Source organism: Phascolarctos cinereus, unplaced genomic scaffold (genome assembly GCF_003287225.1).
Source record: "Phascolarctos cinereus isolate Bilbo 61053 unplaced genomic scaffold, phaCin_HiC Scaffold_1;HRSCAF=81, whole genome shotgun sequence".
NCBI classification, from domain to species: Eukaryota; Metazoa; Chordata; class Mammalia; order Diprotodontia; family Phascolarctidae; genus Phascolarctos; species Phascolarctos cinereus.
This window is the reverse complement of record NW_027555514.1, coordinates 195,363,042-195,388,230: the sequence shown is the minus strand read 5'-3', so window position 1 is coordinate 195,388,230 and position 25,189 is coordinate 195,363,042. Positions and strand designations below refer to the sequence as shown.

General features: G+C 37.4%; 1 protein-coding gene across 10 annotated transcripts in view; it reads right to left on the bottom strand.

Annotated features, from left to right (window-relative positions):
- The window catches only part of ERC1 (ELKS/RAB6-interacting/CAST family member 1), a 342,335-nt gene that overhangs the window by 36,639 nt on the left and 280,507 nt on the right, over positions 1-25,189 (bottom strand). For 5 of the 10 annotated variants that reach the window (XM_078156089.1, XM_078156085.1, XM_078156087.1 and 2 more), the window contains 2 exons: positions 23,315-23,413; positions 21,428-21,494 (listed from right to left, as the gene is read on the bottom strand). In XM_078156089.1, coding sequence (XP_078012215.1) covers positions 21,468-21,494; positions 23,315-23,413 — 126 coding nt within the window. In that variant the 3' untranslated portion in view covers positions 21,428-21,467. The remainder of the gene's footprint in view (positions 1-21,427; positions 21,495-23,314; positions 23,414-25,189) is intronic. The other 5 variants (XM_021001454.2, XM_078156080.1, XM_021001457.2 and 2 more) reach the window with 1 other exon arrangement.

Here is a 25,189-nt window from a genome sequence, read left to right as displayed (position 1 = left end):
TTTTTTGTTTGTTTAGGCAGTTGGGGTTAAGTGACTTGCCCAGGGTCACACAGCTAGTTAAGTGTCAAGTGTTTGGTCTGAGGCCGGATTTGAACTCAGGTCCTCCTGACTTCAGGGCGGTACTCTATCTACTACACCACCTAGCTGCCCCAACTAAAATTTTTTAAAAATGGAACTCAGTCCTGCATATCCGACTTCTGTTTTTATGGTGAAGATGGTAAAGTGATAAAAATGGGAACAGACAAGCTCTAAGATCAAGCAATCTATCAGTAAGCATTTATTACCTATTATCTGTCAGGTACTAAAAGGAATGACCCCATTACATGATTTCATTTGATCCTCACAACAAACCGGTGAGGTGGGCACTATTATGCCCATTTTACAGATGAGGACATGGACCTTGAAAAAGGTGAAGTGACTTGCCCCAGGGTCACATGGCTGGTACATGTCTCATGGCAGGATTCAAGCACAGGAAATTATTTAAGGATAAAACTGAAAGAAAACAGATAAAAACTAAAAGGCTCTGTGAATATTTCTATAGCAAACTCTTGATCAGTGAGAGGGGATCTATCATATTTTGACATCACAGACCCTGATATGCTGCATAAGGAAATAGAAAGAAAGAAAACTATATATTAAATCTTAGATATCAGACTTTCATCAGAGATAAAATATTTGATGCAAAAATTTCTTTCCTCATTTTACTGTTTCTCCTCTTATTTTAGCTGCGTGTACTTTTCTTGGACAAAAGCTTTTGAATTTTATATAAGAACTGTTTTGTCTCTTTTTTGATGCTTCTTTTCCAGAGAATAAACTGTTTTGTAGAGTTTCTCCATCACATCTTCCAAATTCTCTGCTTTTCTTATTTGTCTACTATGAGTACAAAACGAAAAGTCTCAGCATGTCTAATATGAAAAATATCCCAGAGGCTAGATGGGCATCACTGTTGAGGAAGACCAAAGACATCGTTTAGCACCTAAAAGTTACTTAAAAGAAAAAATTATTTGAGGAAAATTAATATTATGCTGTATCATTTAATAATCAGTATTACTCTGTAATCTACTCTATTTCCCATTTTGTTAAACCCCACTTCTCAGTTTGGCTCAAAATACAGTTTCTCTCTGTCCAAACTAAGGGGGTGGTTGAATAACGTGATTACTCCTAGCTCCCCTAGGCATGTGCTAGCGAACCAGTTTCAAATGGTACCATAGCTTTGTTTACTTGTAAACTAAGAACCATCTTGGACTGGGCTCCTCTCCAGAGGAAGGCTCCCCTATACTTGCCTCTCCTTGTCAAAGTTATCAGTGGTGTGGTCTCCAAAGGAAAGGCTGAAGGGGGAATCCCCATTAGGATGGTTCTGATTTTCTGGCCAAGATTACTAAAGCAGCTGAGACCCATAAAACAATTAGCACTCCTTAATTGTCAGAGAGGGAGCCATACCTGAAGGCCAACCTATTTTCCCCAGTAGTAGCTAATTATAAGGCCTTTCAACTACCCCCACCCCCTTTTCCTTTCCCTCTCAACAGGGTCTCAATAAATATAGTCTTTTCAGTGCCATCATGGTCACTGACTCAACTGAAGGGGTGAGAGTGGGGGAACAACGTGACCCACTTTTTAAACAGCTACCATTACTATTACTGAATGAATCCCTTTTACAATGTCCCCAAAAGGTCATCATCTAGCCTATGACTGTAGAACTCTAGTGAGGGAGCAACTGTTAGGATCTGGGAGTTAACTTACCAAAATGCACACAAGATTTTATGTAAGAATGAAACCAACCTCTTTTCTCCTCTTTACAGAAATAAAGATGGACAACTAATTATAGAGCTACTTACTATTCATGGCTGGAGTGTGTTAGTTCAATAAAAATGATGACTACTTAAATTAATTTATAGATTCAGTACTACACCAATTAAATTACCAAAGGGATATCTATAGAACTAAACAAAACAACTACTAAATTCTGGATCTACTCCTGATCCTTTAGACTATTAAACTTCGGCCCTTCTGCTTTCTCATATTGCAGATGCCTCTACCTCTGTAGCTCCTTCCTTTACTTGGTGAGTTTCTGCCAGACACCTTCATTTGTGGGAGTGCCAAGGCCATGGATGTGCTTTCCTCTTCTGACTCTGCTCTTGATTTTTACAACTTTAACATTCTGATGAAAAGGGATGAGAGGGAAGCTTACTTATCTATACTACTCCCTACCCCTTTTCAGCTCCCTTTTATGTCTTGTCTTCTCCCTTCAGAAAGGAAACTCCTTGAGGACAGAGTCTATCTCTCCTTTTGCTTGTATTTGTATTCCTAGTGCTCAGCAGCATAAAGCAAGTGCTTAATAAATACTTTAATTTATAATAAGTCTATACTATCAAGAGATATGATGAGAAAAGTATGAATGAAATCTCAAACTATTATAATGCAATGGTCACTAAAATTATTTTGCATTGGTTAGCAAAGTTGACCAATGGAACAGATCAGAAAAGCAAGAAATAGAAAACAAGAACAATCAAAAAAACAGTAGTCCAGTGTTTGATAAATCCAGGAACACAGATTATTCAGGGAAAGACTTCCCTTCTGACCTAATTGCTGGGAAAACAGAAAAGCAGTTTGGCAGAAATTAAGTTTAGGACCAACATTTTGTACCACATGTCATAATTAATTCAAAATGGTCTCTCAATATGAATATATACATATTCAGATATAAAAGGTCATATCATAAACAAATCATCAAAGAATGAGAGGTGGTACCTCAACCATGTGGGAAGAGGGGTTGAATTCTTAACGACCTGGGGTAAAGGATATCATAAAAGGCAATACACACAATTTTGATTATGTAAAATTAGAATAATAAAAGAACCTGTTAAGTGGGAAAATATTTGCATAATCTATAGAGAGATAACGTGGTACAGCAGAAAGGGCACTGGCTTGATTTCAAATCCCATCTTTGACACTTACTTATTACCTGTATGGTCTTGGTGAAACAAGTAAGTGCCCTGGGTCCCAATTTCCTCATATATAAAATTAGAGGTTTGGTCTAAGTGGTCTCTGTAGCTATTCTAGCTTTCCTTAGAGCTATGATTCTATGATCACTAATGATAATCTGATATCCAAGATAGAGAATTAGCATAAAAATATATCACCAAGAGTTACTCCCTCATATATGTGGTTAAAAGTTATGAACATCAAAAGAGTGAAAATTCTGATCACAGGAAAACATGGTCCAGACCATCTAAATAGTAAAAGAAATGCCAAGTGAAAACAGCTTTGAGGTTTCCCTCTATACCCTGCATTCTGAGATTGGACTTCATATACCTTGGACTTTAGCCTCGTTAATGCCTGGATCTGACAGGTGAGCTTTCACCTTATTTTGCTGGAAACCAGGGCTCCAATGCCACTTTTGGCCACCTCCACACCACGCCACCACAAGTGGGACCTTTATGTGTTATCTTCCCCTGTTAGAATGTAAGCTTCTTGAGGGTAGGGACTGCCTTGCTTGCTTGTACTCTGAATGTTTAGCACAGTGCCTAGCACACAGTAAATGTTTAATATATACGTTATCTACTTAAGAAGTGACAGAGTGAAATAAGCAGAAGTAAAAGAATGACTCCAATGATGCAAATGAAAAGATCACTATCAGGAAGCCCACCTACAAATAAAGGAAAAGCTAATGAACAGATAATGAAAACATTCCTTTTTAATGGCAGAGAAACAAGGTACTACTAGGGAGAACGTTACATGCGATGTCAGATGTGCTTGTGTTTATTTTCTTTATTTATTGCTCAGAAATGACTGAAAAGGCATCAATAAAATATAGACAATTTTTTAAAAAATATGTTTTAGAGACAGGAAGACCTAGGCTCAAGTCCTGGGCAAGTCACTTAAACTCTCAGTGCTCCAAGACAGCGGTGTCAAACTCAAATAGAAACAGGCCTGCAGGCAAAATATTAACTTAGAAAACCACAAATTAGCATTATCTATGCTGTATTGTATTTCTTATTAATTTTGTTAAATATTTCCCTATTACATTTTAATTTGGTTCAGGATACGATGGGGAGTTTTGCAGCCACTTGCACCCTGTGAGTTTGATACTTCTGCTCTAGGAGGCTTTCTAAACTCTTAAGTTGCACCGGGTCTCAGACACATAACACTCACTAGCTGTGTGACCCTGGGCAAGTCACTTAACTCCACTGCCTAGCCAAAAAAAAAAGTGTTTAAACTCTTAAGTTGCAGAGGAGGCACAGACCTTTTATTGGTAGAAGTTCCTCATCCAGGAGTTTCTTCTATCAACAGACTCACAAATCCATTCCCTACCCCCTGTTCCTTAAAACAAAACAGGGTAAAGAGCTGATTCTCTGTCTTTGAAAAGAATTAAAAAAACCCCCAACAAAATTAAACTACTAAGCCAGCAATTTGCCTGCCCCGCCAAGAAAGGAGGTCCTCAATGCCCTTAAACCTATGTATACTGGGGATCACAGAGGAATCACAGAGGAAACTGGTGATGATCATCCTTGTTCCATTCTGCTCCTCTCTGGTCCTAGAGTCTGCAGCATTCATTCTTTGTTGCAGAGATACAATAAAAAATTTTGGAATAAGCACGTCTTCTAGACAGACAGAATGGAAGCGGCTAACACGTTTGTCTGCTGTGCAAATTGCACTAAACCCCACAACATGTCATTTTTGTATCACCCTCTCCAAGAACTGAAATGTTTCAAATAAACTTGGAGTGCAGGAAGTGTGAGAGGGCAGACAGAAGCAACTTTTAAGGATTTTTGACCATAAAGGTATCTTAATAATGAAGGTATCACTCCAAATACAGGTTATAATCACAGATCACACAAGACTCAATTTATCCCAAGCTTCTCCCAAACTATAGAGAGCCAGTGAAAATCAGGCAACTCACAAATTACAGGGTAAATTTCTAATAAGAAACAGGATCTAACAATATGTGCAGTCAACGCAGGCAGAGACTAGACTCTGGAAATACCTCCTAAGAATAACTTCTACAGATAGTGACCACAGAGCAGCTAGGTGGCTCAGTGGATAGAGTGCCCAGCCTGCAGTCAGGAAGACCCATCTTCCTGAGTCCAAATCTGGCCTTGGATACTACTAGCTGTATGACCCTGGGCAAGTCACTTAACATGTTTGCTTCAGTTTCCTCCTATGTAAAATCAGGTGGAGAAGGAAATAGCAAAGAGAGAGTTCAGCTACCATTTGGAATTAGGGAAAAAAATACATAGATGTACTGTAGTACCTATATATAAAATCAGAAAGGGAGTTGTTTGCTATTTGGTGAAAGGCAAGTCACAAATGGCATCTGCTCTACCACTGCTAAAAGCAAAAATAGCCAGGGAAAAACAAGTGGTGCTCAGGTGTGTGTGTACATACACTTACACTAAGGCACGGAGTGAGAGGAGAATGAGAAAGGGCAAGGTGACTACAAAAGACGGGAAGAGATGAGTAGTTATTAGCCCAGGTCTTTTAGAAAGAGGAAGAATATTTGTGAGAATCTGCATAGGCTACTGGAAATGGAAAGAAAGACATTTCTGAACAACAGAAAAGAAATTAGCTAACCAGCAGAAATATGGGAAGTGTCCCAATTAGCACTGGTAAAAATCCATTGTTCTATGTTAAAATGGGGCTCAGCTCCCTTCATGACAGGAGTGGATACCAAAGACCACTTGGACTTTTTTCCACAAAAATGCCTGAGCAGCATAGGCAACTTAACTTTTGAACAGACTTTAAAATTTTACTTTCTGATGCTACTTCTTTGTCCCCATTATTACTCTGATCTAACCAAAAGAACATTATTTAAATTTTCCACTCCCACTACTTGGAAATCCCCTCATATCTGAAAAGCTGAGAGGGATCTTGGCTGCTCTGACAGAGTTGTCTTTCCTGGCTTTATTTCTGCCAGAGTCAATGAGGGAATCATATTCATAAAGCAATTTTTTTTCCTGAAAATTTTTAAATACCCTGAATATATCCAACAGATTAACAATTTCTTTCATTTTAGGAACTATCTGGAATTTTGGGGGTTTTCAAGGGAAAAATAAAAATAAGGAATGCTGTCTTCTCTACTTTCTCTGTTTAAGAGCAAAAACTCCCATGAAATATCACAAAATTCAACCGATAATTTAAACAAGTTGTTTTGCTAGGAAAAGTTTAATTTACTTAGCACAACCCAGGCTTTGTTGGGCACTTGTTAATAGTTTAGTATTACCATACAGATCAATACAATTAAAAATACATGCCTTGGAAACCCTTTTTCATGTAAGGCTACAATTTAGTGGCACCGGCAGCTTTCCATAGGGAGGTCCAAGATGGTAAACAGTTGGGGATTTTATAAGCTACGGCTGAGGTGATCTAACAAAGGGGATTTCAGGGCTACATCACAAAATCAGAATCTAACAGGAAGCAACTTCAGAGCCAACAACTACAACTCACAGCTGAACAAGAATCCCTTCTACTAAATCTCTCCTGAGTCACCATCCAACATCCAATAAGAGGAGGCTTAGTACCCCCCAGGGCAGCTCATCCAAACCTTGGATAGCTCTACCCTGTAAGGCTTTTTTACATCAGGTGTATATCTACTTCTCTTCGATTTCCATATACTGCTCCTAATTCTGTCCGTTAGACTCATGCAGAACAAGCCTAATTTCTCAGCCATGGCAAGTCAGACTAACTCAAGCAGCAAAGCACCCTGAGGGAGATAAAAGATGTGGCAAGTCAAACTACTGGCACCACCGATCAATATCATCCCCTCAGATCCTAATAGATTTCCCTGAACCTAAGAACCCCTGGGAATAACAGTGTTCCACAGATCTTTGTCTAGCCCTCAGCCATTACCGACAGCAACAGCTACCCTGACACCACCAATTGCCACTGACAGGCAAATAAGCCATCGGGGTGGCAGCAGCTCTCCAGACCACCAGTCTGGTTTTGGCTCATATCCTGGGAAGTAGCTTCCATGGTGATATAGTCTGACTACTATTTCTATGAGTTTTGAAGTCATAGCTACTGAAGAGCCAGAAAAAAAAAGTCAGCACCAAAGTCTTTAGCATTGCCAAATGGTTCAATATCAGAAAATTATGTTATTTTGTCACTAGATTAAAAGGTATGCATTACCATATCCTTTGCTGCTATACCTTAAAGACTCTAGGATAAGGGTGGGGAGCCTGTAACCTTGAGGCCACATGCGGCCCTTTAGCATGGTCCTGAAGTGTGGCCCTTTCACTGAATCCAAACAAATTCCCTTAATAAAAAGATTTGTTCTGTAGAACTTAGGCTCAGTAAAAAGGCCGAACTTAATGACCAAGAAGGCCACACGTGGTCTTGAGGCCTCAGGTTCCCCACCCCTCTCTAGGATATTTCTATCAGACTTGCATCTGAAATAATCTCTCCTCTCAAGGAGTTTATATTTTATCAGGGAAGACAGTGTGTGAGAGTGAGTGAGTGAGTGAGTGTGTGTGTGTGTGTGTGTAGTTGTACATATGAGTACATAGAGAATACAGAGTAAACGTAGCATGAGATACAGGTAGTCAGGGAAGGACGGCACTAATAGTTGGGGGAATCAGGAAAACTTTGTGTAGAAGGTGGTACCTGATCTGTGTCTTGAAATAAAAGGGGAATTCTATGAGGTGGAAATGAGAGGGAATACACTACAGATATGGGGAAAAGGCAGTGCAAAGCCATGGAGAAGGGAGATGTTTATATGAGGCGTAGAGGGAAGGCCAGTTTGGCTGGGCTGTAGAGTGGGGGAAAGAGAAGGGAATAAGTATTTATTAAGTGCCTATTACGTACCAGGCACTGTGTTAAGCAATTTACAATCAACAATAATTAGTCAGTGTCAGTGGGATGACCTCACTCATAAAACAGAAAAGTATCACAGAATGGATGTGAAAGCCAAATTCAACAATATGTTGTTTATAAGAAATGCAAATGAAAAAGAAAAATGCACATAGAATTAAAATAAAAGGCTGGGACAAAACCTCTTATGCTTAGGTAAAGTAAAAAACCAAGGGTAGCAACCATGATCTCAGACAAAGCAACAACAAAAACAGACTATAGTAAAAGATAAACAGAGAAATTACCATTTTTTCCCTGAGAGGTACCATAGGCATTGAATTAATATCAGTACTAAGTAGATAAGCACCAAATGCCAAATCATCCTGACACTTAAGAGAAAAGTTAAATGAGTTTATAGGGAGAAATAGTAAAATCATAATAATGAGGGACCTCAAGTTACCCCTTTCAAACCTAAATTAATCCAACCAAAAAAATCAACAAGAAAAAAAGTTTCCCTCCACCATCTTCTCTCATACCAGTATCTTCTCTTAGTTTTTCATCCCCTCTTTATAAAGAAGAGAGTGGTGAAAGAAAAGTTGTATACTCAGCATAAATGTTCTAAGATATAATCTGCTTCTGTGCCTTGGCCTCTCTTCTGTTTTCTTTACCTGGCACCCAATCACAGGTTTTTACCCTTTTTTCCCCCCTTCTTTAAAACCCCACATTCCCCTGTTGAATAAAATGGCAAAATGATCCCTGCTCTTATGGTCTCCGTGCTACTAGTTTCTGACCTGTGTTTGGATCTGAGCAACACTACTGTGCACTTGCCTCTGGCTGGAGTTCCATCAGACTGCTGTTATCAACCACTATCAGACAAAAAAGCTCTACAGGTTGAGAGTAATGAAACTATAGATTCCCTTTGGTCTAGAGGATGGAACCAAAAAGCCTCTTTTCCCATTCTGGTTTGCTCCCACCCAGAGCTTCCTAATTGTTTTTTGCTTCTCAACTTGTTCCCCACTCTGTAGCACCCATAATTACTCCCCACCTGGATCCACATTCCTCAGCACAGATCCCTGCCTCACTGTTCCCTGTGACCTGGAACTGGGCACTGAGTGACAAAGGTGCCCAATGGCACTTGTTCTTGTACCTTGTGCAAGTCTAGGATCCTCTGCTTATCTGGGATCTCTTCTTGCCACGGTGCCCTCATTTCCTGCTTGCTGGAATACTCTTGTGCAACCATTGTGGCTACATCCAGTCCCCCACTATATATGGACTTCACTGTCTTCCTATGACAACTCTGGCTGGAAAAACGATTTACTGTGATCTTTTCTTGGATTTTTCAATCAGAACTCAGTTGTGGGCAGAATTTGGTTGTACTTTTTCCCATTATTCAGCCATTCAGCTTTTGCTTAATGATCACAGATTTAGAGATAAAAGGGATCTTAGAGGCCATTGAGTTCAACCTTCTCATTTTACAGATGGGGAAACCGGGGCAGGGAGATGTGAAGTGATTTGGCCAGGGACAGCACCTGAGGTCAGATTTGAACCCAGGTATTTCTGATTCCAGAATAATCTCCATTAAAGCATGCTGATAAGGTGCATTTCATATTTGTACTTTCTAAAGAAAGAAATGTAAAACACCAACACATTTTTAAAAATATGCTGATACTTTAAAAATGAAACCAAAGTAACCTTTTAGTCATGGTTGTTAACTTTTATTCTCAACTTAAATACTCTTTAATTTGTAAGTGCTTAGAAGTCAAAGACCTCTATTCTTAAATACTCCACATAGTGCTCAATTCATTAGAATGCTTAAGTTAGCAAATTAACCTCATTAATACTCCAGGTGAAGATGAAATAGAAAAATCCTACACTTGAAAAACAGGGATAGGAGGGAAGGGAAAAGTGTGTGCATAGACGTAAGCTCCTGATTTCTACTTAGAGTGTAATATTTCTTTTTCTCACTCCTTCCCCCATTAAGAATAGCCATCATCTTATTTCTATTAATGTTTATTTTCCCTTCATTTTCTTTCTAGCCTTTGTTCCTTTTGGCACCAGAGAACATAACAACAACCAGGAGGAGCAACTGCTCTTACCAAACTTCAAGTTAACTCAACCAAATGAAAATACCCTGCGTGTATCACATGCCTGTTGGGGGTTCTTCAGACATAATTGCCAATGTGAGTGTTGACAACTTACAATCCTGAATGTGGTAGTGATGCTGATAGGAAAAGAAAGCTTTCCCTGGATCAGATGAACAACTGGCCTGTATTGTTCATCCATATAATATGACTTTTTACCTGTTAGTCTAAAATACTCCATCACTTCTCTAATAACAATTCACTCTTCTAATCAGCTGCTTCTCTACAAAGCCATCATGAAGTTGATTCATATTATTATCTGGGTTCAAAGTTCTGTACGCACTGTAGACATTTCAATGTCTCCAACATTCTTCGGCTCTTATTTACAAAACCCTGTTCACTAATTCATAAATTCAGTAACTATTTAAGTACCTAATATGTGCAAAGTTGTATTCCAGTGGTTAAGTATGATAGTGATAAGTACAGTCAGCTGTTGCTTTAAGCACACTTGCACACAGTGGGAGTTAGTTTAGCTGTGAGTAGGCTCCTATGAACTGGAACTACTATATCCTGGTGTCTCATACTAATTATAGCTTGTACCTTCTAGGAAAGCACAGCTGCTCATCTGGCTGCCTGCCCTTACTTGCTCTCATGTTAGTTAACAGTAGAATTAAATTAATTTAGGTTATCTGTGCTTTATCATCTCAATTAAAAATTTTATTTACTTCAACAGTTCTCTGGCAGGAGCTACTGCAGTATCTCAGCACCTAATAATGAAATTTAATGAGGAAAGAGTATCCATTCTTTTGTGCCAGAAAGAAAAACATGGCTGTCTGTAACCATGGACTGAAATAGGACCCATTCAACCATTACTTCCAGAAGTATGCAAATCCACTGCTAACAAACTAAGTTTTTCGAGTTAGTGACTAACCTATTGCCTAATATGAGAGTAGATAAGGGTAAGCAGCCAGACAAGCAATCAATCATTATGCTATATAGATAGTACTTTTCAACTGGATATTCCACAAGCACCTGAAACTCCACAGGTCCAATACAAAACTCATCTTTTCCCCAATCCCAACTCTTTTGTGAACTACCCTATTTATATTAAGGGCACTACCATCAGTTACTCAAACTTGCAACTTTAATGTTATCCTCAAATCACTTACCTTATCTGTCTAATTAGTGCCAATTTTTATAATTTTTATTTTCACAACATATCTTCATTCACAGTTACTAACCTAGTTCAGTCAAGTCAAGAAGCAATTAATAAATGCCTACTCTAACAAGCACTGTCCAGGCCCCTCCTAATTGTTTTCCCTGATTCAAGTCTCTCTTCACTTAAATACACCCACTAATTAGCTACCAAAGTGATTTTCCTAGAGAGCAATAAACTGTAGTGGCACCTTATTAGAGTTGAAGGATTAAATCTTCATTTGCCCTTCAGAACCTAGCTCTAACTTACCTTGATCTAAACAGGCCTTCTAACTAAACACTGAATCTCTCATGTCTATGCCTTAGAATTGGCTATTTTCCATGCCTGGAATTTACACACTCCTCACCTCTTTCTCTTAGAATCCCTAGTTTCCTTCAAGGCTCAGTTTTAACACCAACTTCTCTATATGAAGTTTTTACAGATCTCCCCAACTATTAGTGCCTTTTCCTCAAGTTATTGTTGTTTAGTCACATCTGACTCTTTGTGATCCCATTCTGGGGTTTTCTCGGCAAAGATACTCGAGTGGTTTGCCATTTCCTTCTCCAGCTGATTTTACAGATGAGAGAACTGAGGCCGACCGGGTTAAGGGACTTGCTCATGAAAGAGTCTTCCTGAGGCCAGACCTGGCCCTCTAGGTACCATATGGCTGCCCTTCCCCCAAATTACTTCATATCTATTTGCAGCTATTTTGTCTACATCTACATATGTAAAGGTTGTCTCCCCTGTATTCCCTAAGCCTAGCACAAGTGCATGCCGCATCGTAACAAATTCATTCCGTTTCAAACTTTGCTCCAACAAGAGATTGCTAGGGCTTCGAGATGACTTCTATGCTCTGCTTTGTACAGGTGGCGAAGAACTTGAGAGAAGAGAGGAATCAAAGAAAGCCATCCACAACAGCTGCCAAAAAATGCTAACTATTTTACAGATGATGGCTCACAAACTCACCTCCCAAACTAGAGTGCTTAAAGTTTCAGAGAAGAGGCTGAGATTCAAATTAAATAACCCCTATCATCAAGAAGTCTGCAAAGGGGAAAAGATGCAAAATCCCATCTTAACAGTAACAATGTACTTGGCTTCCAAAGTTAAAAAATAAGCGCTATTTTTAAAAAAGGGAGCTGTTTGTGTTTTAAAATTTTAAGACAATCAAGGTTAAGTGACCTGCCCAGGGTCACACAGCTACTAAGTGTCTGAGGTTGAATTTGAACTTGGGTCCTCCTGACTTCTGGGGCTGGTACTCTATCCACTGTTCTACCTGGTTACCTCTTGTGCTTTAATATTGACATAGATGAGCTCTATCGTCTTACTCTTACTTTCCTTGACAAGTTGTACTGGAACATTGCTGTTACTCTGAGTAGTTCACTATCCCTAGTTCTTCTCAATACTTCAGTGCCTTTATGATCTCATCAATGTGGCTATTTCCATCAACAGATCAAACATATCCACACATTCTCATCCCATTCGTGGCCACATCTTCCATGGAGAACGTATCAAATAGGCTGAAGGCTTTCCTCCAGGTGTTTCAATATTCTACATGTATGATTCTGGCACTTGGGTTGTCTACATATTTTCATTTGCATTTGAGACTAACTCATTCTCCTTTTCCAATAATACATTTCCTTGGCAATATATATTTCGGGACCACTTCTAGCATGCAATTCATTGTTGGTGATATGTTGTAGAGTCCACCATGCATGTCTCCATCATCTTTTATGTTACTTGCACTTCTGATTCACTATAGATTGTGGTATTCTATGACTGGCAGCCATAAAGAATCACTGGGAAAATAGTGCTATTAAAAAGATGAGGTTTTGCATGAGGGCAAATTTGGGATTACTAACAATAACATGCAAATGCCTAAATGCAATCAACCTATGGTTTTTCTCATCTTCAGATGCAGGTCCAGATCACTGCCCATCTGAAATCCTTGTCAAAGATATGTGTGTACTGGCTTCTCACTCTACTATATATCAACATCTGGGCAGTACATATGCTTCAACCACTTGCATTTTTCCTGCATAACTTAAATAGTTCAGTTTCTTGACAGTTACTCATCTTATTGGAGAGGGCCTATACTATATTGTGGCTTAATGTAATCAGCACAATGTCATCAGCACCTCAGAAGCATTTGGAGGACCTCTTCTATTTGGACTGTGCATAAGACATACTCCATAACTACTGCAACATTCAAAACATAATATGGTGGAGAATTGTGGAAATTGCATCCAGAGAATCAAAAGCAGAGCCCAGAGAGGAATGAAGGAGTGGACATAATTGATCTGGGCACATTCCTTAGCATGGAGATTCTGGGAAGACCTCACCAATCAGAGAAAGCCTCCCAGGGGTAGAGTAATCTTCCCTGAGTGAGAGGGATATTGGATTATGATGGAGAAAGAACTCCAGAGAATCAAGAATGGAGCCTAAAGAGAAATGAAAGATTCTTGGAAAAGGATGCTCTTTATCATTTATGTGACACATGACCATCCAGTCTTTGCCGGAAAACTTCTAGTGAGATGGAGCCTACTACCTTTAGAAGCAGACTATTTTACTTCTGGACAGTACGCTAAGGAAACCATTACTTTTTTCTGGACACTATGTCTCTCTTAATGTAGTCAAAGATAATATATGTTTACTTTGGGTTTTTGAAGTCTATGCCAGCAAAGCAAAAAGTTCTGCTAGATTCTACCAAGACAAAAAGGTTTCAAGTATGAAACTGGTAGCAAGTTGAACTTAATATATGAAAATAAAAATAGCTAAAAATAGAGTAGGTTGGATAGGATTTGGCAACAAAATATGAAAAAAAAATGGCTCTCAGGTCAAAGTGCTCACCTCATGTTTTTGCCATGATTGTGATATGTACAGTACTACAAAGGGGCTGTAGGTGCTAGGAATCATAGAGTTTCAGACCATCTAAAAAGACTAACTTACTTGTTGGTATATTAACTAGATCTTTAACCTATAACAAAAGAACTAATGTATTCAATCTACTATGTGCCAGGAAATGTGCTACATGCTGGGGATACTAGGATAAAGAAGGAAACAATTCTTATATGCAAGGAGCGAATTCTAGTGGCAGAGATAACACATACATATGTATAATGATATACAGCATAAATATAAAGCCAGCAAATATAAAAGTATGCAAAGTAGTTAAAAAGAAGGCAGTTTGGAATGGGGGCACTAGCAGTTGATAGGGAAGAATCAGGAAAGGCTTTATGCAGAAGATGGTACTTGAGATGAGTCTTAAAGTAGAAGAGGGATTCAATGATGCAGAAGAGGAAAGCAAGGGGAACAGTCTGTAGCAAAACACAGAGATAGGAGCTAAAATGTCATGCATGAGGAACAGAGAGGAAGCCAGTTTGGATGAACTGCAAAGTGTGGGAGGAATAATGTCCACCGAAGCTTGAAGGATTACAGTCACTGATACAAAGGAGTTTATATTTTATTGTAGGGTTGATGGAACATTGATAAAGGAAGGCCTCGGCTGTTTTGTGCATAGATATAACATTCCATGGGCAATTTTTATGATTTTGCTAAATGAAGCATAACACAGATTACAATTGGGAATTATGACCATGAATTTTAAAGATCTTAATATTTCAATTGCCTGTCTTTCCTATCTATCCTGTGTGTTTTTTGGCTATAATTGTTTCCTACATAAAACTGCTTCTTCAGTTTTTGGCAATGGGATTATTCAAATGAAAACTTCACCAGCATGATTTTTGTCAGTTTACATGAAACAAAAGTACATTTTTACTGAGATCAAAATAAGTTTCTTGAGATCTTGCAAAAACCTTTTCATCTGAAAAGCTGAGGACTCATTTTTATGCTAAAAATGTTAAATGTATTTTACCTGCATTTTAATCTACCACTTATTACCTGACTTATTTAAATAAGCTATTGATCCTGAAAACTGGAAAATGGACAAAGAAACAGACACTGATAGGGTCACTTTGTTTTGCTGAAATCTTAGCAATGTAAAAGAATTAACCCTCTAAGAAGTAAAAAAGCTTAGGAACTGGCACAGCAAACAAACACTAGATCTTCATGAGGAGTCACAGGAACATGGAAGCCAAGGCCTGTGAAGTCACTGGAACAATAGTTTACAAAAGGATTATACCTACATGATTTTTAGATTTTTTTGACAACTGCATTAAAAATGTATAAACTATTCATAATACTTTTTACTGACAACCAAGAAAAGAACAAATAAAATCTTGATTGTAAAAGAAAAAAGTGAAGGCAAACAAAGGAAGAATAATAAAAATTATGTTTGAAAATATGGTTTAGATTTAAGAAATAAAGGAAACCAAATGTCAAAGCCTCGTACCTATATATCAAGAGTATTTTCTTGGAGTCCCAAGTCTATAATTTGTCTTTCAAGGCCCTCCTGTCTTCTTTCTCTACATTCTTTCATTGATCTCATCAGCTATGGACATGTCCCACAAACTGCCGTATTTCTCTTCTGAGCTTTTATCCCATACCAACTGCTGGCTGGACATCTTTACCTGGAAGACCCACAAGTAGCCTTTCCAGGAAGCCCACAAGCATGTCCCAAATGAACTCATTATCCTTTTCTAACTGTGATAGCTTCAACCTGAATCTATTAAAAACAAGCTGTTGATGATGAAAAATTTAAAAAGGCAAAGCTATTGATGCTGACCATTACCATTATCTACAACTCTATAAAAACCAACGTAAAAGAGTTACCACAATGAGGAGGTCAAAAAAAACGCAGAAACTATCTTAGCCAGCTAACACCTGAGTTCCTTGCCAAATGGAGGTGTGGAAGCCAAAGGAAACAATGGTTTAGGATTACAGTCACTTGCAAAATGCCATGAAGGAAGATGGTTAGAGATTACAAACAGTATCCTATCATTAAAATAGTAGAGCACAGTGGAAGAGAAAATAAGTCCATAAAAAACTGGGTGTGAGACCCAAATAAGCCATATTTGTAATTGAAAGTGACACTAAAACAAGAAGTAAAGAAGAAACAGGAGAGAGCTTTCAGCTTTTTTAAAAATAACAATCCGCTTTCAAACTCCATACAATGAAACCACTACATTTGGACCACAGCACTTCAATTCCTGATATGAGGAAGGAGAAAGGCAGCTATGGTGAAACTGGGATGAGGATCTGAACCAGACCAAGTAGATACAGATTTCTGTGCTGTAGGTAACGTAAAGTTGAGAGACATTAGGTACCATTTTACAGGATACCTCACAGAGGGGAGAACAGAAAAGGAATGAAAAAAATCATAGGCAATATTTATAAAGAAACATGTAGGGACACGTGCGCGTGCGTGTGTGTGTGTATTCCAATCGGGCTATCAATAACTAACAACCCATACATCTGTTTTTATCTTTATAATTTCTCTCTTAGAATAAAATGCACGTGTCTTGTTTATGGACATGCTGATTACAATTCAGTTCCAGAATATTGCTGGATTTTTTTTAATGAGATCCAATGAGATGAGATTAACAACTCATTCAGGAAAAACTACACAAATAAAAAATATCTTTTATTCTTAAAAAAAAATCTTTTGTTCTGACTATGACATACAGCTGAATGGCCAGTTTATTGTATTAGTATGTCAGTATACATATCTAAGATAGGTAATTCAGGTGGATAACCTACAGGGCTACAGGGAGAGGAATGGTGAGTATAAATTGTTTTTGTTGTTCAGTTGTATCTGACTCTTTGTGACCCCATCTGGGATTTTCTTGGCAAAGATACTGGAGGAGTTTGCCATTTCCTTCTCCAGCTCACTTGACAGATGAGGAAACTGAGGCAAACAGGGTAAAGTGACTTGTCCAGAGTCACACAGCTAGTAAGTGTCAGAGACCATATTTGAATTCAGGAAGGTGAGTCTTCCTAACTCCAGGTACGGCACTGTATCCATTGTGCCACTTAGCCGCCCTTCCCCTTCACTACCTTATATCATATTGCTATGGCAAGCCTATGATCTTTTATCTAGATGCCTTACTTTTGCTGTTTGGAAAACATTCTCATTTCTTATAAGGGAAATCACTGAGAAAAGAATTTTTGTTTAGAAATCCCTTTTATAACTAACCTTTTCGGGAAAACTATTGATATTCCTTAAAGTCAAATATAATTCATGTTATATTGTAGTGTGAACAGCCTTTTCCAGATTTCTTAATGACATGAGCACCACTGTGTCATTGTGAAGGGACAGCCAGCCCCAGAACCAGCAAGACCAGAGGTGTCTCACCTCTGACACACAGTGGCCATGGGACACTGTGCAAGGCACTTAATCTCTCAGTGTGCTACAGAACTTTCCATGACTAGAAATTGCAGAGAAGATGCTGACCCGCGGGGTAGCAGAAGTTTCCTTACCTAGGAGTTCTTGTAACAATGAACTCACAGGTCCAACCTTTAATTATATGTCATAGTATAAAATCAGAGGTCTGGATTTGAAAAAAAAAATACTGTTCACTACTGTTTTATGTGCAGGAACCCTTTGAGGGAGGAAGACTAGTTTTATATTCTTTTTTTTCCCTTTTTTTTTAAAAGGCAATTGGGGTTAAGTGACTTGCCCAGGGTCACACAGCTAGTAAGTGTCAAGTGTTTGGTCTGAGGCTAGATTTGAACTCAGGTCCTCCTGACTTCAGCGCCGCTGCTCCATCCACTGCGCCACCTAGCTGCCCCAGTTTTATATTCTTTTAACTTTTACTATGTCTAGCAAAGTGCTGAGCACATAGCTGGTACCGAGTAAATACTGATTTTGTTATTTACTGAATGAATTCCTGGAACTGAGTTTTTAGAAGAGCTGACCACCGACCTATGCTTCTGAGTCTGGGTGGCAGCAGGGCAAAGTTCACAGAGAAGCCACTTAGGTGTCTTTTGTTATGGGGCTGTCTTGGGATTATACTCTTTACCACAGAAACTCAATGGATGCTACAGTTAAATGGTTTTTAAGCAAAAGAATGTTATTTTCCCTTTTAGGAAAGAAAATGTCTTCTCTTTTGCAGTTAGGATCTTCCTATTTCCTGAACTCTACCAAATTTTTCTAATTTCATACTAACTTTGTATGGATTAATTCTCTGCTAACATTATCTCTGACCCATTTTTCAAAATCTAGGGTCAGGCTTTACCCTGATTACTCTTCTATTCCAAAACCTGATCCTGATATTTATTATGTGGGAAGATTTATAAAGTTTCATTGAAATAAGTGTTTTCTCCAAGCTAATAACATTATTTCCATATGCTATTCTCTTCAATCTTGCTAGATGACATCTTCTACCCACAGAAAGTTTCCTTGGAGATTTAAGAGACTTCCATTACAGTGTTGATAACTGCACTGTTATTAGCATGTTGAACACTTAGGGAATTTAAAACAGTAATAAGGAGATACGACAAACAACCCAAATTGTGTAAACAAAAAGAAAATGTAAAAAAACCCCACTATCTTAAAAACACTATTAAAACACTTCTTCTGAAAGGGTCTACCAGTATTTCCATAGTCCCTTAGAAAAGTAAGAGTTTGATATCTATCTATCTATCTATCTATCTATCTATCTATCTATCTATCTATCTATCTATCTATCTATCTATCTATCTATCTTATCTATCTGTCTGTCTGTCTAAGCAAAACTATTTGGATGCCACACTGATCTAATAAGCAAGCAATCAACTTCCAGATTTTAGTCAGGAGAATATATATAAACCAGTATTGAATATTGTATTTTTTAGAAGGCATATACTTTGCTTGAGGGAGTTCTGGTGCTAGTTTATATAGATACTTTTGCATGACGGAAGTGCAAAGAAACAATGTGTCAATGGCACCTTCTATATCTCTAGATCATCTCAATGGCCACTAGCTACAGGTAATAGGATGTTCACTTAGCAACAAAAGGAAAAGATTTTTATATCATGCCTGGCTGCATTTTCCTTGGTACTGAACAGTAGAACTCAAACCCTGGAACACTCATTAATTTCCTTTTGACTTCAAACATTTTTTCCTAGTTCTTGTTTCCTGTCATTTTTATTGGTTATTTCTCCCCTTTCTTATCTACTCGCCTAACCTGTTGGTAGTATATATGCCACTACTAACAGCCAATTCTTTTTTTTTTTAAAATACTGAATAAAACTCTCCTTTGTAATTCACAGCTTGAGTAATCAGTGAGACTAAAGGTAGCGTAGATGGGTTTGATTGTCTAAAGCTATTCAAACAGGTAATGGCATAGAAATCTGTTTGTTATTAATATTGGATCTGTTTAGGTGGAAAAGGTTCTGTCTGACCTCAAAGAACAGAACTAAGAAAAATGGACGAAAGCAGGAAAAAAAGGCAAAGTTAAATTTGATGTTAGGAAATACTTCCTAATGATTACAACTGTCCAAAAGTGGAGTGGGCTGTCTCAAAACATGACAGCTTCCTCCTCATTGGAGCTATTAAACAGGAGTTCTATGGCCATGTGGCTGAATATTTTATAGAGGATATGAGCTGAACTACATGGCCATTGAGGGTCCCTGAAATTTTGAGATTCTGTAAAGTCCAATATAACTAATTAGCAGAGGGAAAGAGAAAGATGAAAATTCTAGTTAGTATTTGGAAAGAGACATGAGAATTTTTCATGTTTAGTGCTGCTATTCAATGAATTAACAAGAAAAGCATTTATAAAGAGTTTACTATATGCCAGCAATTGTGGTATACTGGAGAGTGTTTATCACAGAAAAGACTGTGTGAGAAGTCAAAGGGGTGGTGAGGTAATGCATAGGGCAGTTAACTGACATGCTCATTCCAGGAATAAAGGTAATATGATAGCACTAATGTAATTACTGAGTCCAGAGCAAGAAATGGAAAACTGGTAGAGAGGTGAGGGTGACTGGTAAGGGTAGATGATAAGATGATTACAGTGGACTTCTGTAAGGAATGTCAAGCACAATTTGGTCTGGCAAACTGGGACTGCCTAAATATAGCAGGTTAGTTGAATTAAGAGGATAAATCCTAGAACATTAAAATATTTGATATCAACACTTGGAAAGGGCAGGTTAGCAGGAATTACAATTGATGCATATTTCAATCAAATGTATGGGGATACACAACTGATAAATGCTCCTCTGACTAGAAATGCCATGTAGCAGAAACACTCTGATTCAAGTGAAATATTTTATTTCTATTGATGTCATTTGTTTTTACATTTTTTTTTGTTTTTTGTGTTTTTACATTTTGAAAGAAAGACTGATAAACTATATTTAACTTTTCTATTGACCTCGCTGTTTTATATCATTTGGAAGTAAGTTTACCCAGCTTTAGCTCCTTCTCAGAAAGCTCTGCACTATTCCTTGAAGAGTTTGCTTATTGGTATCAGTTATATTATGTTCTTTCATACCTTCAAGGTATAAGTTATTTGAAATTTTCCCTACAGTATGTACCCATTTCCACCAACTTACCTTATCATCCTTGTTTGTGTTCCCTAACGAGTGTTCTAATCACTTTAGGCAATTTAATAAGGCAAGACATTTCAAAAAGAACTAATTCTAAAAACAGTGAGATCACTAATACGCTTAGGTAGTGAATCCAATGGAGTAATAAATAATATCACCAATGAATATGAACTTTATAATCATGATTATTATTTTTGTTACAGAAAAGGATTTCCTAAGGAACCTCCAGGGCATAAGATCAAAGGGAGATGCTGCCAAGGCTGTATTAGATTTTGGCCTGGAAATAAAAATTAGACAGTGTCCTGGCAGCTATTTAACATAGCTGTTTTTCTAGAAAAGGAGAAAGATAGCTCTTTGCATTGATTTTTAGAAAAATCCCTGCTCTCTTCTCCCCAATACTGGCAGACGCTTGAGAATAATTTTTTAAAATGTCATATGGGCTAACCTATTGCTTCCAGTAATTCAAATGAGTTATCCTAAGTCAGTGGCTTTAGGACATTCATTTATAGATGAAAATAAGAATTTAGTTGGATGTCTTTTTTAAATTTGGGGGCTTTTAAAAAAAAAGACTTCATGTATGAATAATTGCCACATACAAAGAATTTGCCCAAAGCCCAAACCAGACTTATTCCATTTAGAAAATGGCATGGTACAGGGTCTATTTTCTGCTTTCAGTTTTGTGTGAGTCATAATATATTATGTTGCCAGGACCCTAAATTTGATAATCTATTAAACAATCATAGCTGGAAAAAATTAATTATATGCCCTGGAAGTTCTCAATAAAAACACACAACAGGAAAAACACCATCACCCAAACACAAGGATGTCAGAAACACAATACATTCACCATGTGAAAAAAAAGGGAAATTCATGAATCACACAGAAGCAAGTGATTGTGTAAAAAACAACTTTTCTACAATTAAGGAAAACTGTTTCTCACCGTTCTGAACAAAATGGCTGAACTAAGAGCATCTGATTGGCTATGCCCATATACCCTCCTCCTCATCCTATTGGAAGAGAGATGACAAGGGGAATAAGGCCCCAGAGCAGCATGGGAATGAAAAAGAGTTGGTTAGTATTTAAAACATAGACATAAGGATAAAGTAGAAAAGACTGGATTCTAATTTCCTTATTTTTGTCCTTTCCACCACCCCACTCAGTTTTCTGACTCACTGAGACTGGTTTTCTTATAGATAAAGTTATAAATTTCAGGCGATTTTGAATCTAAAAAGACTCCCTCAGAAAGTTATATTCTCAAAATGCAGTTAAAAATAAGGTAAGATTGTCTGTTCATCAATTTTTTCTAAATGTTCACTCTTTGCTATTTCGTTCAAGAAATGCACTTCTTTCTAGTATGTATATGTTAGGATTTATACATTCCACTCTGTTACCTTTAAGAGAGGAAGTTTCTATCATAAAGCTGTTCTAGGCAAAACTGTGAATTAGGCTGCTTGCTCCCAATCTGTTTCATGTACCCTTTCCTTCACCTATATGGTACCTATCTCTCCAACTCATGTGCCAGTGTTTGTTTGCTTTGTTAACCCATATCCCCATTAAAAACTGCCTTAATTTAAATTTAATCCGATATTCTAATCCCAAGGGTTACCTGCAATTCAAGGTTTAACTTTAATAACAGAATAAAAAGTATACTTTCTTATTAAAGGAACAGTATAATGAAGAGTTAAAATAACAGGAGTTAAAGACAGGCTTCCTTTTTGCTTATTTATACTGTAACGTCCCTCTCTCTTTCTCTGTGTGAGACCAACTTCTACTGGCACAGTACATGATATACTACTATAATTAGACAATCTCGTTGAAATTTAAGATTTAGAAGCTACTGCTTTGATCTATAAAACTTCTGCCTCTTCTCCTAAAAGACAGTGGAGGGGCTGTCTTGGTAGACATGGCTAACAGAGGAATTTTCCTTCACTTTTTTAGTCACATGGATATAATTAATCATTTTTTCCTTAGCAAAATATTTCAATATTGGGTATGATGGAGATGTTGAAATTAGATTTTAGGGAATGGGATATAGGTAATTCTTTTACTTCTCTTCCCCATTCATCACTTACAAGATCCTGGAAAAATCCCTCACACCCTCCCTTTTCCCCAGAAAGAATCAGATATGGTTGTCTCCACTATAGAGAGAAGCTGAAGGTAGGGAATTGCCTTGAGAATGAATGACTCATGCTGGAAGACTCTTCTAAATGAATGGAAGAGACTCCACATTTGAGTTCCTAATCCTAGGAGGCACTGAAAAGAGATTTGGAAATCTGCAATTAAATTAAAGATAGCTCATATTTTAATTTATGTTCTGTAGGTAACTGATTTTCCCAGCCCTCTTATTTCCATTTGTCACCTATGTGGCCTGGGATACTATGCGATATATATATTTCCACCATGCCAAAGAGATAATTTGTTGGGTTTTTTTTAAACTTCCTTTTATGCCCTCCACTGACCTTACAAGGAAGTAGTTTCAGTAGTTTTACTCATAGGACACAGTTTCTTTCATGGGAAAAAGTAGGACAACTGTAGACCCATGGTATGTTTCTGAAGGAGGATAAAGAAGGAACTTCTCAAGTATTAAAAATTCCTAGAAGAGTTTGTTACTATTATCAAAACTTTTGAGTAGCCAATTTTTTTTTAAGGTTCAAAATCACCATCTTACCACACAGAGAGTTTGTGTATGAAAATAACTAGGGAATGGTTTTCAGGAAGTTAATGATTCATTTTTCTAACATCATTTCAGAATGAAGATTCTACACGCAGACGTAAATTACATCCCACACATTTCAGACATCTGAAAGAATGACAAGAGAAGGAATACCTGGTCTGGGGAGGGTTTGTGGTTGGTTTGGCTGGAATGAGAAGATTTGAAGTGGTCATCCTCATAGTTGTCAGCCATCAACTTCATGCGATTTTGAGTCTAAAAAAACATACAACATCGTTCAGATAAAATTCCTATGGCATGATAAAGTGAAATTCAGAAGCTTTTAAAGAATCTCATTAGAGGCTGACAATAAGGAATAAATTCAGCAAAGGGTTTTGTGACTATACATCATATACATAAGACAAACAAATAACAGACACACCTAAATTGGGTAAGGAATTTGATAAGAAATTATTTTCATTTTTTTCTACACTTTAATGCCTGAAAAATTTCCCATCTACTTCCCATGTCTTACAAGAAGGGTAATTAGAATAGTGAGTGACCCCATATTAACTTAAATTAAAGCAGCAAAAAAATACTTTTGTGAGATGAGAAAATTTTACAATTTATAATTATTCAATATTGTAAGGAATGAAGGTCATTTAGGACAATTCAAATCGAGCAGATGCACCAAAACTGATTATACTAGATAGTAACATTAAGATGCTACAGGGAAAACATTTTAAAATTTACAGATCTGCACATATTTTTGTACCACCTTTTCCTTATTCTAGTAAGAATCCTTATTCTATCTTAGAGACTAAACATGTTTTTCCTAACTGCATATTAAATTGTTATAGATTTTGAGATACTGGACATGCATCCATCTTCAAGGCTGTTCTCTGGGGTGACATTCTGTGATATCTAGGACATTATAGATAAATTTTCTTTTATGTGTGCTGCTACATGATACATGAAAGTATATGGACTTGCCCAGAAAGTTTGTAAAGAGGAAGAAAACATCTGCATTTCATTCATTTGGCTAAGAAAGCTGTTCACATCAATCTAATAAAATGTGCCAACGACAATATGCTTTTCTCTGTCATTTTTTTTAAGAATGCAAAGGAGCTTACCTTTAATGCTTGGTATTTAAAGAAACTTCAAATATTCATGAAGGAAATTGGAATCCATTTTTAGGAAGAATATAAAGTATTTCTTATACACACACACACGCAAATCTTAATGGAAATGCTGATCAGAACAGAGGGATCTAGACAAAAGTAAGTTATTGAATTCAAGTAAGAAGATGGAGAGGTTCTTAAAAGATGAGGTAGTGTGGTAAAGTAGAAAGACAGCAGCCATAGGAGTCAGCACTGATTCTGTGTTCAAATTCCAGATCAGCCACTTTGTGCGTTGCCTTGGGCAAGTCATTTAACCTCTACCAGTTTCAGTATCAGCATCTACAAAATGAGCCAGTTGTACTAGATGGTCTCTAAGAAAGGTCCTTTCCAGCTCTAAATCTGTGATCTTACATTCTCCCCTTTCCATTTCTAAAATGCCACTCTCAAAGATAAGCTTGAGAATATTTGAAATGTACTTTTACTACCATGAGAAATTTCATTGCCCTGGATATTTTGTCACTTGAAACATTAATTTATTCAGACTGATGAGTTCCTCAGTATTTTTCAATTCCACAAAAGGAAAAAGATAACCTCAAAAGTGGTGACCAGGAAAAAGAAAGTCAAATATAGAGGAAAGGAAATCTGAACAACACAAAACTATTCCATACCCATGGGAAAACATATGAGGGAATGGAATAATGTGTTCCAAAGAACAAGCGAACTCAAAAAGCAGCTCAAGATGACCTACCCTGCAAATCTGAGCCTAATCACTAATGAAAAAAAGATGCATATTTAATATAAAAAGAGGCATTCAAAACATTCCTAGAAAGAAACCAGACCTGAAGAAATTATTTGCTTCTCAAACACTCCAGACAACAGAAATACAAGAAGGGTAAACAAATACAGCAACCAAGGATGACAACAACACTAA